This window comes from Cucumis melo, chromosome 5, assembly GCF_025177605.1.
Source record: "Cucumis melo cultivar AY chromosome 5, USDA_Cmelo_AY_1.0, whole genome shotgun sequence".
In the NCBI taxonomy this organism is placed as follows: Eukaryota; Viridiplantae; Streptophyta; class Magnoliopsida; order Cucurbitales; family Cucurbitaceae; genus Cucumis; species Cucumis melo.
In genome coordinates, this window is record NC_066861.1 from 3,340,571 (window position 1) to 3,355,361 (window position 14,791).

Consider the following 14,791-nt stretch of genomic DNA (forward strand, 5'->3'; position numbering starts at 1 on the left):
ACCTATTGTGCCTGCTAACTCGTTCATGACTATATCAAGCCTAAACTCGATCAAGATAGCAGAGCTCTGTTCATACTATTCTGCCTAAACTTGGTTGTAGAGGCTAAGTGGTTAGCATAACCTTGTACCCCTAAAGTTTTGTGCATATTGATCGTCGAGAACTCAATATATAGAACAAACATGGTTTTCTTGCTTAAAACCTTCTCATTCAATTCATGCTTTTGCAACATCTTTCCAAAACAGTAAATAATTCTATTTCAGAAACTTTAAGAATACTCATAAGTCATTGCTTGCAAATGTACTTGTAAATCGAGATATAATGATCAGTACAGTTCAACAATTATTTCAAGCATACTTAAGCAATAGCTTGTAAGACATATTTAGAAACATCATTTAAAAATCGTTTTGTCACTCACAGATGGTAGCTTAGATCCCTTGGCTTGTAAACTTGCCCAATCTCTTCTTGACCTGAAATAATGAGAAATAATCCATTCAATTTCCTTTAATCATAAAATTATCAAAACTTTGCTTAAAATTTCCAAAAATCACCAAAACATCCTAAACTCACAAACTGACATAAGCTAAAGTGCAGGGCACGGTGGTAGGGGTTGGCACGCGCATGCAGGGCCTGGGCAAGCCTTGCTACTAGCTAACCTAGCAAGGGGCACACCATGCGCCCAATGTCTTGAGTGCACCCCTTGCGTGCAAGGCTGCCACGCACCTCCTTGGTTGGGCGCGCCTTGCATTACTTGTCTTCACGGATAGGTTGTGTCGCACAACCTTTTGGCCATGCACTCGGCATAGGCTTCTCCGCACACCATAATCTTCTTTAAGCCTAAAATCCATGCCCATTTTGCCTGGACATCCCTGACACACAGCCAACCACCACATTACCCAAAACTTAATTTCTTGGCCAGAACTTAAGTCCCACTTCTCCACGCCTCACTAAACTGTAAGGACAAGGTCTTCAGCCTCTTGGCTGCCTATCTTAATGCCTAGTGACACTCCTCACCACCCAATAACCTCTCAAGACAAGTCTTCAATGCCTAGCCACACACACTCAAGTTTGGCCACCTACCCTGAATGTAGATCTAAATAACTTCTTTAGAGGTTATCTAATTCTTCTTTTGGCTGCCCACCAATCCCAAAATGTCTAGTTGTGGACTTAACCAAATTTCTCACTTTTGAACTTAACCTCTTTTTAACCATCCTTTCTTAATTTTCATTCTTCCCACCTACCATGACACACTTAAAATGACACTTGTTAATCTTAGCTTCACTCGAAACTAACCCTCCAAGCTCTTTGAAAACTCAAGTTTCTTAGGGTTCGGGGTTTACAAAAATTGTATCGAGAAAGCCTAAAAATTTGATAATCTTGGACTTGCTCAATACAATTTTATCCAAGATGAATCAAGATCAACCAAATCTTTACTAGACTCTTATCGAACTTTCTATTATAATCTTGCCAAATTTTATTTAAACTTGTTGTAAATAAGATTTCCTATCCTAATCTTGTCAACATAATTATGATATGAAGAAAATTAGTTCAGATTCAATATAAAATTAAAAAAGATTATAGAAAAAATTAGTTATTTTTAAACTTTTTTTGAAAAACTTGCATAAATCTATGTTTTTAAATTTCACAGATACAAAAAGTGAGTTAACATTTGAAAAAAAATTGTGATTAACTATTTTCAAATCTTCCCAAATAATCTCAAATCTTCCTGAATCTTAACTAACTTTTTTATCCGTAAAATTGTCAACTTTTTGGACTTTCTCCACTGCAACGAAAAATCAAAAAACAATTGAAAATTTTTAATATTTTAAGGAAATCTTGATGGTCGATCTTGTCCAAGATGGACCGAGAAAGAGTTTAAGAAAATGTACTACTTTTGAAAATAAAAACCAAAAGTGTATCACTTTTGCTAATTTCTCTAGTAGTTGAGTAGATGCAACCATTTGATTTTGATACACAAAGGAGGAGCACAGTGGGAGAAAAGGAAACATATGAACTACCATATGTAACAATAAAGATTTTGTTGATCATTTTTGTAGTTCAAACTAATCTATTTGTTACGAACAATCCTCTAATCAAAGAGGACGTTCCTTTTTGAAGAGATTTCTCACTTTGGAAAATTGTGGGATTTTTTATTTTGAACTTTAAATTGGATATTAAAAAAAAAAAGAGCAAAGCATCCAATGTTGTTGGGGTCAAAATAGTTGTTACCTAACACTTGTCGGCCACACATCCAACTAGACCCCCTCCCATTTTTATTTTTCTACTTAACCTTTATCAATTCATGGCCAACTACGACTTTTCAATTACACGCAAACAAAAGTCAATAAAAATAATTAAGATATCAAGCACCTCATTTACAATTTACCTAGCTCAAAATCAATATTATTAAGCAAGATTCACCCCATCAAACCACTAAATTTACACTTCATCCTAAGGCAACGAAGGAAAACAACTCTCTCATCCTTTTGGCTCTCCTCCCTTGCTTCTTCTGAGAGGATTCCCCTTCATCCCCTTCCTAAAGCGGCTCCATCCCCTTTTCTTCTTCCCTGCATTTTATTCCAGTTGAAATAACCTATACCCCTATACCTGTTGAAGTCGCTACAAAGTCGTCCTTAGACCTATCCTTTGGTAATTCTGTCGTAAGCATGACTCAAGCTCTTCGTGTTTCCTTTATCTCACTGCTATTCCCTTTCTGTCGCCTCCAACCTCTCTTTGATCTTCTTCTGTGTCATCATTCAAGCTTCCCCAAGTTATTCATTGTTATGACACCATTTTGTAAGGATTACTCCTTACTTTTGATTAGTATTAACTAGAACAACATTGGCAAGAATCCCAAAACAACCTAGAGAAATCTGAGAGAGCAAGTAATCCCTCCACACAAGAATAACCATTCTATAGTCAAAATACAACAAAACACACCCCTCCCTAACATAAAAACGGGCTATATACTACAACTATCCATATTCAAGAAGTAGCAACCTTCTTACATTCCACTTGTTTATGATTTGAGGCCAAACACAAATCTAATTGAACTTGACGACAACCTTAGCTCCATAGGAAGCAAAAAGAAAATTCTAAAGTTCCAACCTTGAATACCTTTCTCAAAAGATCAACTAATCAAGTGCTTCAATTGATTGAACCATTATTAAATCTGATTTCTTTGTTCTGGTCATAAAACCTATATGAACCACCTTCCATAGCTTTTTAGGAAGAAAAGAAAACCAGGTGAGGCCAAAGTTCAAGATGGAGAGACAGTTGGAATATTCTTGAGTTCCTTGCTTTCTTCTCTCTTTGTTCTTTCTCTACTAGAACTCCACTTTCTATCACTCTTATCACACTTTATTGTTTGATCCGATTATGTCCCTAGGCTACCAAAATCTAACACAAGGAATCTAAACATTACAGATATGTTGATGTGTATTTTTTTGAACTTTAAGTATTTAAGCAAGCTTATAAACATCCCGATTAAGCATCATAATGTAGCAACTGTCTTACCTCTAATGTTTCCCTATGGAAAACTCACAATATCATACAATATTCATTTAACATTTAAAGTGGATGACTACCATGATTTAAACTCATGACCTCAAAAACATCTTCATTTCTAGCTCGCTTCTTCAACTATAGCCAACCAAAGGCGGTTTGTTGTGTGAATTGTGATCACATTTTTTTCACTTGCACAATTAAATAATTATATGATAAGAAGTTTCTTAAGCTCTTGAAGGTAAATCAAAGGTAGAAGCAGCTTGATTCATCGATAAAGCAACTCTCAACCAGGATGAAATAAGCTTTAAACAAATAATATACCTTAAGCCTAACCGTTGGGAAGTTTAGGGGAAAAAAAAATATGAAGCATCAAATATCAGCTTCCAAATAATAATTCTCAGCATGTCGACTTAAAGCAACTGTATTTCTATAGCATTAAGATGCGTAACTGCAGTCCTTATAATAATGCATATGCTACATTAGGAAGTTGCAATAATCTAAAAAATAACCCAAATAAATAAATAAAATAAAAACCAGTTAAAAATATCAAGGTGAATAGGCAGAAAAAGGGAAAAAGAAAGGAATAGACAGAGTGCCAAGTGTCTAGAAAAAGCATGTCAAGCAGCCTTCTAAGGTCAAACTTGAGTTAAGTAACCAACCTCAAAATATCCTATCCATCTCGAGCATCAAATATACTTGTTACTTTATCAATTCGTTCGCATTTTAAATCCTTCCTATCTAGTCCCATACAACTGATGTAGAGTACTAACAGTGGCAATACTTTTATATAAGAAGCACGGCCACTTTAATTTGGCTAGCATATCCGTATCTGACATGTATTGGACATGTATCGAATACTTGTTAGTACAACAAATGTGTAAGACATGCACAAAACATTATTGAGTAGACTAAAAAGGTACATGTGAAAATAATAATAAATTTTGAGTGACCAATTTTTTTTAACATGTAAATATATCAACGTATTTACTTTTAAATTTTATTTTGGGATAAAAATTATACATATGGTTTAAAATATATAATTTAACAAATGTGTCGTGTCTAAGATTATCTAAAAATGATTTTAAAAGACGACACGTTATCATGTCCATATTTGTGCTTCTTAGGCTTTCATGGTATGAAAACAGTGAAGTCACTCAGCTTTATCATTGCCTTAGAGATTCAGATCATTCATTTAATTTTCATGTAACTTTATTAAAAAACAATGACCAAAACAAAGAACCATGACCATATTTCAAATTAAAGAGGATGCAAGTTCACATCATACTGAGCCTATCAACATTAACATAATATACATGCCAAAAGGGAGAGACCCAATATTTTTTAAGAAATAAATCGTTACCATTATTATCAATCATCTTGCAGCAGCAAACTAAGGACTTAATCATAAGCTTCAACCACTTTCTCCGAAATTCCTTTCCCTTCATTCAGTAAAGCCAAGCTCTCAACATACGAATCTAAATAGAAAGTACCTTCAGCACCATAAATTCCAAGACTTCTCATAAGCCGGATATATGGATTGTACAAAACTACTTCCCCCCTTTTAGATTCCATAAGCATCAGTCCATTTTCCCTAAGTCCTAACACTATTCCCAACTCTTGTGATGGACCAGACCTGATTAATTTAGTCCAAGACTCAGGGATATCATATTTTCTCAGCACCCAAACAGAAGACATATATGTTTCAAAACAATACCAGCCACACAATATAATGGAAAGTGCTCCTCCTAGCACAGCAACTTTCAAATCATATGGTGAGCTATTAGCCAAACAATCAGGCAAATCAATTGTACTGAAGCACTCCTTAACTATATCAAATCTCAAAATGAAACACCTATAACCCCTGTCAATTTCCCTGTATGCAATCCAATGGACAGCTCCGTGGAAAAAAGCTTGTGTCCATCCTGATTTAACTATCTCGCAGCGAGGAGCTTTGTTGTTAATTGCTCTCCATGAACCTGTCCCAACCTCATATAACTCAACTTTAGGAGATCTTTTATAACTAAAAGGAGCCTTCACTTCAAAATATAACAATCTAACCACCTTGTGGTCGTTGGCACGAGAATCGAAGCCGAATCCAAGTGCGTAGTAATCTGGAACACCGTAGATGGAGACAGTTTCGCTGGTTCTAGGAACAGCCACAACTCTTTGAATTGATGGGTTCCACAAGAGAAGCTCAAGACCTAAAAAGCAAACCAGTCCATTGGAAACACCCACAATCTTAAGATCCCCATCAGAATTGAGGAATGGGAATTTCAGCTCCTGGTATAGATCCAATGTGTCTGTATCGAAATGAAGCGAATACCGGAATTTCTGCTTGGTTGTGTTACCATAATACCGCCTGAGAATCAGGAGTTTCCTGTTGCAGGTTAAAGATTGGTTGCGATGGGTGCTGATGAAACTTGGATTAGCGATGACAGAGCGCCATGATTTTGAGACGCATGAACAGAGGATAAGGGTTTTTGGAGGAAGATTTAGAAAAATGTTAAATAAGACTTCGTGTGGAAGATAACCTGACATTGCTAGGAACAATCAAAGAATTGAGGGAGACCTGTAAATTGCTGAAGAAAAATTCACGGCGATTTTGGTGAAGAAGGTGAACAGAGATACAAATTATGAAGCGAAAACAAGCGGCAAAAACGAACAGGAGGGCTCCGGATGGTCGACGATTGATTGATGTCCTGCCCTCGCAGAGTACTTTGGGAGAATTAGCTTAGGAGAATTAGGTTAGGATAGTAAAAAAAACGGATCAATAATTAAATAGGTTTATTATTGTGTACTCACATTTTTCATTAAAAAATTCATATTTCTCGCTTCTTTATCGGTGTCAACTTCTCTAAGCCAACTTAACTCAACTCTTTGTTTTTATGGCTAAGCAAATGCTTTCTTGAGGGTGTGTGATGTCACAATGGCAAAAAGATAGGCAATTGTGCAGTATTTCTATTCGGACGAGTAGGTCAATGATACAAAATTTGAAAGTTGCATACAAACTTACTATATGGAAGAGAAAGATAAGCTTGGTAAACATCATTAAAGAAAGTATTAAAAACCGTCAATCACAAAAAAAAAAAAAACTTAGATTGCAAAAAATATAACACTTAGTCAAGGAAATGACTAGTAAGTCTCCTCACTAGTACGTTTTAAACAATTTTAGATGTGACGGGCTAGCACATATAAAAGTGGGAGTTGTCACTTACATGGGAATCAACAAAGAAACAAAAACTACCAACTAAACTAAATACATGGACTATAAAATAAGGAGGTTGAGGATAGTTTGGGCATGCGACCATAGGTACATCCACCCCGAACGAGCATGCTCAATACATTTAACAACCAACATGAGTTCGTTGAAATTGATATTTTTTTTACCAAGTGCCCCATCAACATTGGGTTCAATTATTATTTTACCAACTTATTTCAACTCACCCCAACTTTTTCCAATTCTCTCCGGTTCTCCATCTCTTCAAGGTTTGTAGTAGCTCCACTCATTGATGAATTATTGTCCGTAACTATTGTTACCAAATTCTGGCGACATACTCTGATGATTGTCTTCACATGGCCAACTCTAGTGACCAACTTCAAGCTTTGGCAACTACCTCCAATGACAACTCCAACAACCAATTCTGATGACCACACGTTCACACAAGCAACTATGATGAAATACACCAACTTCCACCTTAGTGCAACTAATTTTGACAACCAATTTCGAGCTCTACCAACCACTCGGACGACAACTCTATCAACTAACTCTAATGACTACCTTCGCACAAGCAACTCTGACAAATATATATTCTGACTTTTGCATTTGCGTGACTAACTTCGTACTTTGCCAACAACCTCTGATGACCAACTTCCTACAAACAACTTCGATGACATACTCCAACTTCCACCTTTGTGGAGCTAACTTCAACAATCGACTCTGGCTTGATCACCAACCACCTTGGACGACAATGGTTGATCAAACTCCAATAACAACCACACCAATACTAACATCTACTTAGGAGAGCAGCTCTGATGAAAGTCGCATTTAGGGAGACCCTTAATGACAACCTTATTATTTGTTAACATGTAAATAGACTCTTAATGACAGCCTTAGTTTTGTGCATGTTTAATTCATATGTTCTATTAACATTAAAATATAGGATAAGATTATTGGTCGTCTACGTTAAATAAAATATTTGTATGCATAAAGGTGATTATGAACAAAAAGTGCAATCCTGTTGTAACTTTTTTGCTTTCCACTTCTGACTTTCATTTTTTAAATTCATACAAAAGTGGTTACTTAAAGAAAGATTGTGATAGAAAATGTACTCTTCTTTCATCATCTTCTTCTACATCACATCTCTTCTCTCTACCTCTCGTTAAGTCATGGTGTTTTTTGACCTAATTCATTCCGAACATAATTTGAAGATATGTCTTAGTATTTTCAATCTTAATTTTAGTTTCATTCTAATATACATATAGCTTTCTATATTTATTGTATAAGACCCAAACCTAATTGAACATTTCCTCCAACTAATGGCCAAGAAAGCAAGACAAGAATTGATTTCTGTAAACTGATGATATTTATAGTTGAGAAAAGATTAATGGAAGGTTCGTTAGGGAGTAGAGAAAAACATTCATTTTATTGAAATATATGACATGTCTTTGGAGACGTAAATAAAATTGTAATGCAATTGAGGATTCAAATTGTGGAAAATTTATTATATTTTTTAGGATTTTTAGTGTTTATGATTGAGGGACTAAGTAGCTATGAAAAGCTTTATTTGTTTGTAATATGTTCAGTGTTTAGGAATGAAAAAAGCTTTATCACTGCTAGAAAAAGGACCTACGATGACAGTTAAATACTGTCATGGTAAGATTTCATGACAGTTATTTGCAATTAAATACCGTCATGGAAATTATTTTATGACAGTTCAAAAAAACTGTCATGAAATGTGTTTTTCATGACAGAAAATAAATGTCACGAATCTCTTATTAATGACATATAATAACTGTCATTATTTATATTTTATGACAAATAATAAATGTCATTATTTATTTTTTATGACAGATAATAATTGTCATTATTTATCTTTTATGATAGATAATAACTGTCATATTTATTTCACCTACCAGAACTTTAATTAACTGTCAAAAATACATTTTCCATGAGAGTTTTTTTTAAAAAAAAAATTCAAATGTCATCATTTTATTTTCAGTCCATGTTTTTTTTTTTTTTTTTTGAATCCCTATTTTTCTTGTCGCTCTGTCATTATACATACATAATCAATCACAAAGTACTATACAACACACTCATATGGAAAGAAACCGTGAATGCTTTAATATATATACGTTAACATACACTTTGTAATATATGTACATTTGTTGGTAAAGGGTTTCTACAATGAAGGAATGAACATACATATTTTGGTACCAACAAGCTATTTAAATAAGTACATTTGAACCAAAATTTTGCTACCAAACCTACAAAAAGGCCTATAAAATCAATCAATTGCCGCAAATATGATTTTACTGCTCCAATGGATTCTTGCAAAACCTAGTAAGAAAGCAAAATGAAATTTTAGAATATGACTCTACACATCAAGATAAGAATATAAGAAAGGTTTACATTCATGAGTTCATTTAGCTGCAACACATTCACATACACAACACAGCACATTTACATACACACCCACCAGTCAAGAGGACATATTGCTATTATACCATGAACTCCTGCACGAGCACATGAGGGAGAACACCTAAACATTTGCAAACATCTAGAAGAACCTATGCTTTCATTATGTAATCGGGAGTTAGAAGATTGGATTTAAAATTTGTGTATAGTATATGTTTATTTGATAGGAATTTGGTAGGTTTAAGAATGGAATAAAAGTTTAAGCAAATTTGAGGGTTGAAAATTTTAGAAAAATATGTATATAGTTGATGCTTTTTTAAAAAAAATAACAAAAGCCGTACAAAATCAATTATATTTATAATAACTCTACCCAAGATACCCCAACTCAACTTTATACCTCAAACATAGACTTTCTAACTCAACTCCATGTCCCAAACATAAACAATAACAATCACCAACTTAACTCAACTATGCACCTCAATTAATACAAACAATTTAATTTTCAAATAATTCAACTCCCCAATCAATAATTACCACCTCAACTCTGTGGTTTTATCGCATACCAAACACCCCCTTATTGTGTTAGGATGCCTATGTTTATCATAGTTCTAACTTGATGAACATCTCTATCATGATCTTCATCATTTTCCAGAAAAATCTAACAAATTGTGAGAAAAATGGGAACAAACATTTTTTAACGTGTCACAAAAAACGACCAACTGTGAAAGAAATATATAGGAAAAACACAACAACAACAAAATTGCGATAAAGATGCTCATTGTATAAGAGCTACGATATACATGATAACCCTTAATGGGATACACATTAGAAATGTGAGAGTGAGTTATAATGTAAGAATAATATTCTATTTCATACATTTGTGGGAAGCGGGTCATAAATCATAAAGACGACCCTCCTCTGTACCAAAAAAAAAAAAAAAAAAAACTTGTGTTAAATTTCTACCACCACACTTCTATTTATATTATCACTCATTCATGGGTTCGTACATCATATAAAGGGTGACATTTTGATAAAAGAAAAAAGTTAATTGAAATGTATTGATACTCGAAAGTGACAAAAGACTCGTTGAGATTAACAATGAAGAGATGTGATGTTAAGTTATTTAATTACAAGCAATTAAGTTAATGACCAGAGAAAAGATCAAGTTGGAGAGAGGTTACCTAGACATCAAGAGTACTCAATAGACTCTTTTAGATCAAACACAATTAAGAGTCAATTCAATCTATTGTGAGGTTCACTTGAGTATTTCAATTGTATTCGACTTAAAAGATATTGTCATTTTTGGAAAATCATAAAACATAGGGCTATGGGCCTCATTTTAACAAATAAATTTTAAATTTCTAAAACTGCCTTTTTATTATAGGCTCAATTGTTAGAGATAGTTGCAAATATAGCAATTATATTCAAAATAATGAAATATATAACAACATTTTAAAAAAATTGCTAATATAGCAAAATCTGTCAAAATCTATCAATGATAATAATAGGAGTATATCATTGATAGACCATGTAACAAATGTTGGTCTATCACTGATAAACTATAGGAGTCTATCGATGATAACCATAAGAGTTTATTAATGATAAAAGTCTATCATCGATAGACTTTGCTATATTTACAATTTTTTTAAAATATTATTATATACTTAATAATTATTCTAAAAATGATTAACCATTATAATTATCTAAAAAAAATGTTGATCAAACAAAATGTAATGGAACATTTGTGGGAATAGCAAAGCTATGAGAGGCGGTTGGATTTTGTCAAAGTTCTCGATAAGTAGTCGAATTATTGAAATAGAATATATTTTTATGGATCGGTTATGATATTTTAACCTAACGGAACAAGGAGTTAAATTAACCGAATTTCTCTCTATTATTTAAATTTGAATTCTAGATTTAAATAATTTTTTAATAAAAAAAATAGATTTAACTAATTTTGTTTATATGGTCAGTTTGTTTTAAAATGGAAGGCAAATTCTTTTAATATAATACATTTTTATATATACACACCCACGCATATACACGTGTGTGTATAAACAAATATAAATAAATAAATAAAAACCTATATTTTAACAACAACGTGACAGAAAAAGATTCATAAACAAATAAAATATATATATATATAACCCTAAGTTTAATTTTAGAGTGTGGCAGAAAGTTTCATAAACAAATATAGAAAATGTTAAAAATTAGTACTCTTAAGTTTTTAAGCAACAACACCATCACAAAGCTTCAATAATATCCAGCCTTCTTCTCCTCCTTCACGTGAAGACAACCAACAGCATTTTGTGTTGAGCAGTTTGAAGGTTCTATCATTCATCCAATCATCCACTTGTTTTCTAATATGATGTTTTAAGAGTTGAAAAATTGGTGCATTTTCGAAAAGGTTTTTCTTTTTTTAACTTTTATTTTGCTACATGCAACATCGAATCACGACGGAATGAGTAGTGAATCCATTGTGGAATGAGTAATGAACCCACTGTAGAATGAGTAGTGAAACCACTGTACAACGATGACAGAATAATACGACAGATGAGCAATGGTGGAACGTGCGGTATGCAAGCGCGACTGTGGAACAACAAGCGGAGCGGCACGTGACCGCTCTACATGCATGTCTGTTTTCGACGATGTGAGAAAGTGAGAGAGTTTCGAACAATGATTGAGGCATGAATGAATTAGGAGAAGAAGATGAAAAGATTAAAGCTTTTTTTTATTATTATTATTTTACTTTTTATGTTAAGGGCATAAACGAAGGATGGATTGATTTAGGGTTTTGGTAGTTACATTGATTATGGTGGAAAGTGGTAAGGGTGTAAGTCTAATCTAACAATCTAAGATCCTGGACTATCCAATCCACATTATATGAATTGGGTTGGGTTATTGCATTGAAAATTTTAGTTCAACCAAACCCAAATTATATATATATATATATATATATAATCAAATTGGGTCATGTTAACCCAACTTCTTATTTGCACAACCCCCTATCAATTTAATTTTTTCTCCTCTAATTTTCTAATCCAGTCCAATGCAAAATTTAACCCGACCAAACCCTACGATTTGAGTTAGATAATATGTATTGGTTGAGTTTTCGTTTTTTTTTTTACCTAATACACAAGGAAGGAGTATTTATTGAAAAAATAAATCATAAAAATTATGGAATTCATCTTACAAAATTGGCACCTTCTTGAAAAATTATTAAAAGAAATTCGGTAGGACGAGATCCGACATCAAGATTTCACAAAGAAAGTTTAAAATTTCCAAATGGTTTGTTTTTGGTCTAGCTGGTGCATCTAGGCAGATATTACAACTAAATTTTACAAATTTTCAAATCTTATACCAAATATTAACAAATTTTATTTTTATGTTGTCAAAGTTTTAAAATTACACTATTAAATTATTTTTAATATTTGATAAACTACGTTGGTAACCGATATTTTTTTTAAAAAAAAAACAATTATATGGACCTTAAAATTTGATTAAAAATTTGATAATTTAAAACTTTCTTGGAACAATGTTATTCGAGATGAACCTAAATCAACATATTCCTTTACAAATATTTATGCAATTTTTCCAATTTTAGTCAAATTTTCTATGGTAATCTTTCCAAAATTTATATAAAGATGTAGTTGTAAAATTTATATTTTTAGGATACACATAGATTAGGATAAAAATTTGATAAATCGGATAAAAAAGGTTGATAGAAGGTGTGTAGAGAAAATTTAAAAATTAGTTAAGATAATCAAATTTAAAAACAATTACGGTAACTAGATTTAATTAATTTAGTGTACACAAACATTTTTAAAAAATTACAAATATAGAAATCTATCTATCATATAAGTCTATTGCTAATAAATTTTACTATATTTATAATTTTTTTAAAATGTTACTATATACTAATTATTTCTAAAATTACAATTAAGTTATAATTAAAAAAAGGTTAGTTAAAATTTGTTAGTATCTTGGTGTAACATGCAATTAGGAACACCAAAAGAATTAGTAAGTATGAATGATTTTAATATTTTGGTAAAATCAGTATAAAACTACTTTTACAAGACAAAACCTCAAAATACATTGTTTTTGTTTGCTGTTAAACAACCTGGCTTTCTACTCAAAACAGAAAGAAACAAAACCACCACGTGGCATTGAATTTTGATTACCCTTCTCCAATTCCTGAGCATTGCCTTTCAAATTCAATTCCCATTCTTGTTCACAATTAATAAGAAAAGCTTACGTGGAAAGTATTCAAAACTGGGGAGGCCAAGATCACGAAGAACCACGCTCCAGTCCAAAACAATTCAAGCCGCAGTTTCTAAATTACCATAGAGAATCCGACACGTGTGCATATCCCAGCCAAGACTTTTAAACATTTTAAAAAAGCAATGGCTCAAGAAAGCGAGTAGGTTCCATCCTTTTAATCTCGCGAGTGAGGTTGATGTTAAGTATGGCGGGCGGGAATTGGGGAATTAAGGACAAAAAGTCATGGATGGCGTGACGTGGATTGCTGCTCGTAAGGAGAGAGAGAACGAGAGAGAGAGAGAGAGAGAGACGTGTAGTGAATGTGTATGTAATTATGACACGACGTCGTCCAAGTAGTAGGCATCCGAAATGACTGAATTGTCCCTCCAAGTTTCTAGATTCCATGGGTTCCACTTATCCACTTTTCCTTTTTCTTTTTTTATATGGGCCTCTTCCGAGGGCTCCACCCAAACTCATTTTTCAATGCCTACCGTTTCCTTTTTTTTTTTCTTATCTTACTATTTAAAATGAAGCAATTAAGAAAATAGTTTCTAAAATGAGGGTTTTTTAAAAATAATAATAATAATAATAATAGTAAATATTTGAAAATACCTTTAAATGAAATCAATAATTTTCTCTTTTGAAAATTGAAAAAGAAAAAAAAAAAAAAAAAGAAGCCATTTTTGTTCATAATAAAGGCTTCCTTCCTACGTTGATTTGAATTTTCAATAAGATATTTAGTTCATGATAAAATTAAAATAAAAGGAAAATAAGAAAAAAGAAAAAAAGAAAGGGTTTCATCAATCTAATGAAATTTGATGTTCATACCTTATTTAATTTGATATAGTTGGCAAAGCTAGTTAGAGTAAAGTTGCATGAATTTAATATTATGTAAATTTCACCCATATCTCTCATATAAACACCAAAATTGTAAGAGAACTCATAAAATCAATGATCATATGAACATAGCTTTAGATATTTGGACTACATAAATCCCATAAATGTGAGACAGCTTTATCATTCCCACTTTTGCCACAGATTAATTTTGATAAAAAGTAGAGCTGTAACAATCTCTTAATACTCCTCAATTTCAACAAAAATCAAACATAGCATAAAATTAGGTTGGGGTTTCGTGTTGAAAATAGACAAATTGAATAAATATATTTCAATCTCAACATAAATCTGTTGTTGTTATTTTTCGGAAGCCTACATTAGCTTCATATCAAACTATATATGCTTTCATTTATGTTCATGTTCAATAATATAAATGCACCTACGTGACATTAATTGTCTCCATTGACTAGTTTTCTTTAAGAAAATTACATAATGTTTTTTTAGTTAAATTCGTATTTATGTTTGATTTGAGAAATCAGGTGTGCATGGTGTTATTA

At 32.5% G+C, this 14,791-nt stretch overlaps 1 protein-coding gene across 4 annotated transcripts; it reads right to left on the reverse strand.

Annotated features, from left to right (window-relative positions):
* Positions 1–231: 231 nt before the first annotated feature.
* LOC103491297 (F-box protein CPR1-like) lies at positions 232–6,328 on the reverse strand. Of its 4 annotated transcripts, XR_007821159.1 has the most exons (3): positions 4,866–6,328; positions 4,165–4,334; positions 232–468 (listed from the first exon to the last, which is right to left on the reverse strand). XR_007821159.1 is itself a non-coding variant. In XM_008451178.3 (2 exons), the coding sequence occupies exon 1, from the start codon at positions 6,041–6,043 to the stop codon at positions 4,904–4,906; it is 1,140 nt and encodes a 379-aa protein (XP_008449400.1). In that variant the 5' UTR covers positions 6,044–6,328; the 3' UTR covers positions 232–468; positions 4,866–4,903. The 4 variants fall into 4 exon arrangements, 3 of the variants coding, with proteins under 3 accessions (XP_008449400.1, XP_008449399.1, XP_050941181.1); XM_008451178.3 differs by lacking the exon at positions 4,165–4,334; XM_008451177.3 differs by lacking the exons at positions 232–468; positions 4,165–4,334 and adding an exon at positions 2,323–2,742.
* Positions 6,329–14,791: the final 8,463 nt, after the last annotated feature.

What these genes read in the sequence shown, in the direction of transcription:
- LOC103491297 (XM_008451178.3), bottom strand. Translation starts at nt 6,043, where the DNA reads ATGTCAGGTTATCTTCCACACGAAGTCTTATTTAACATTTTTCTAAAT.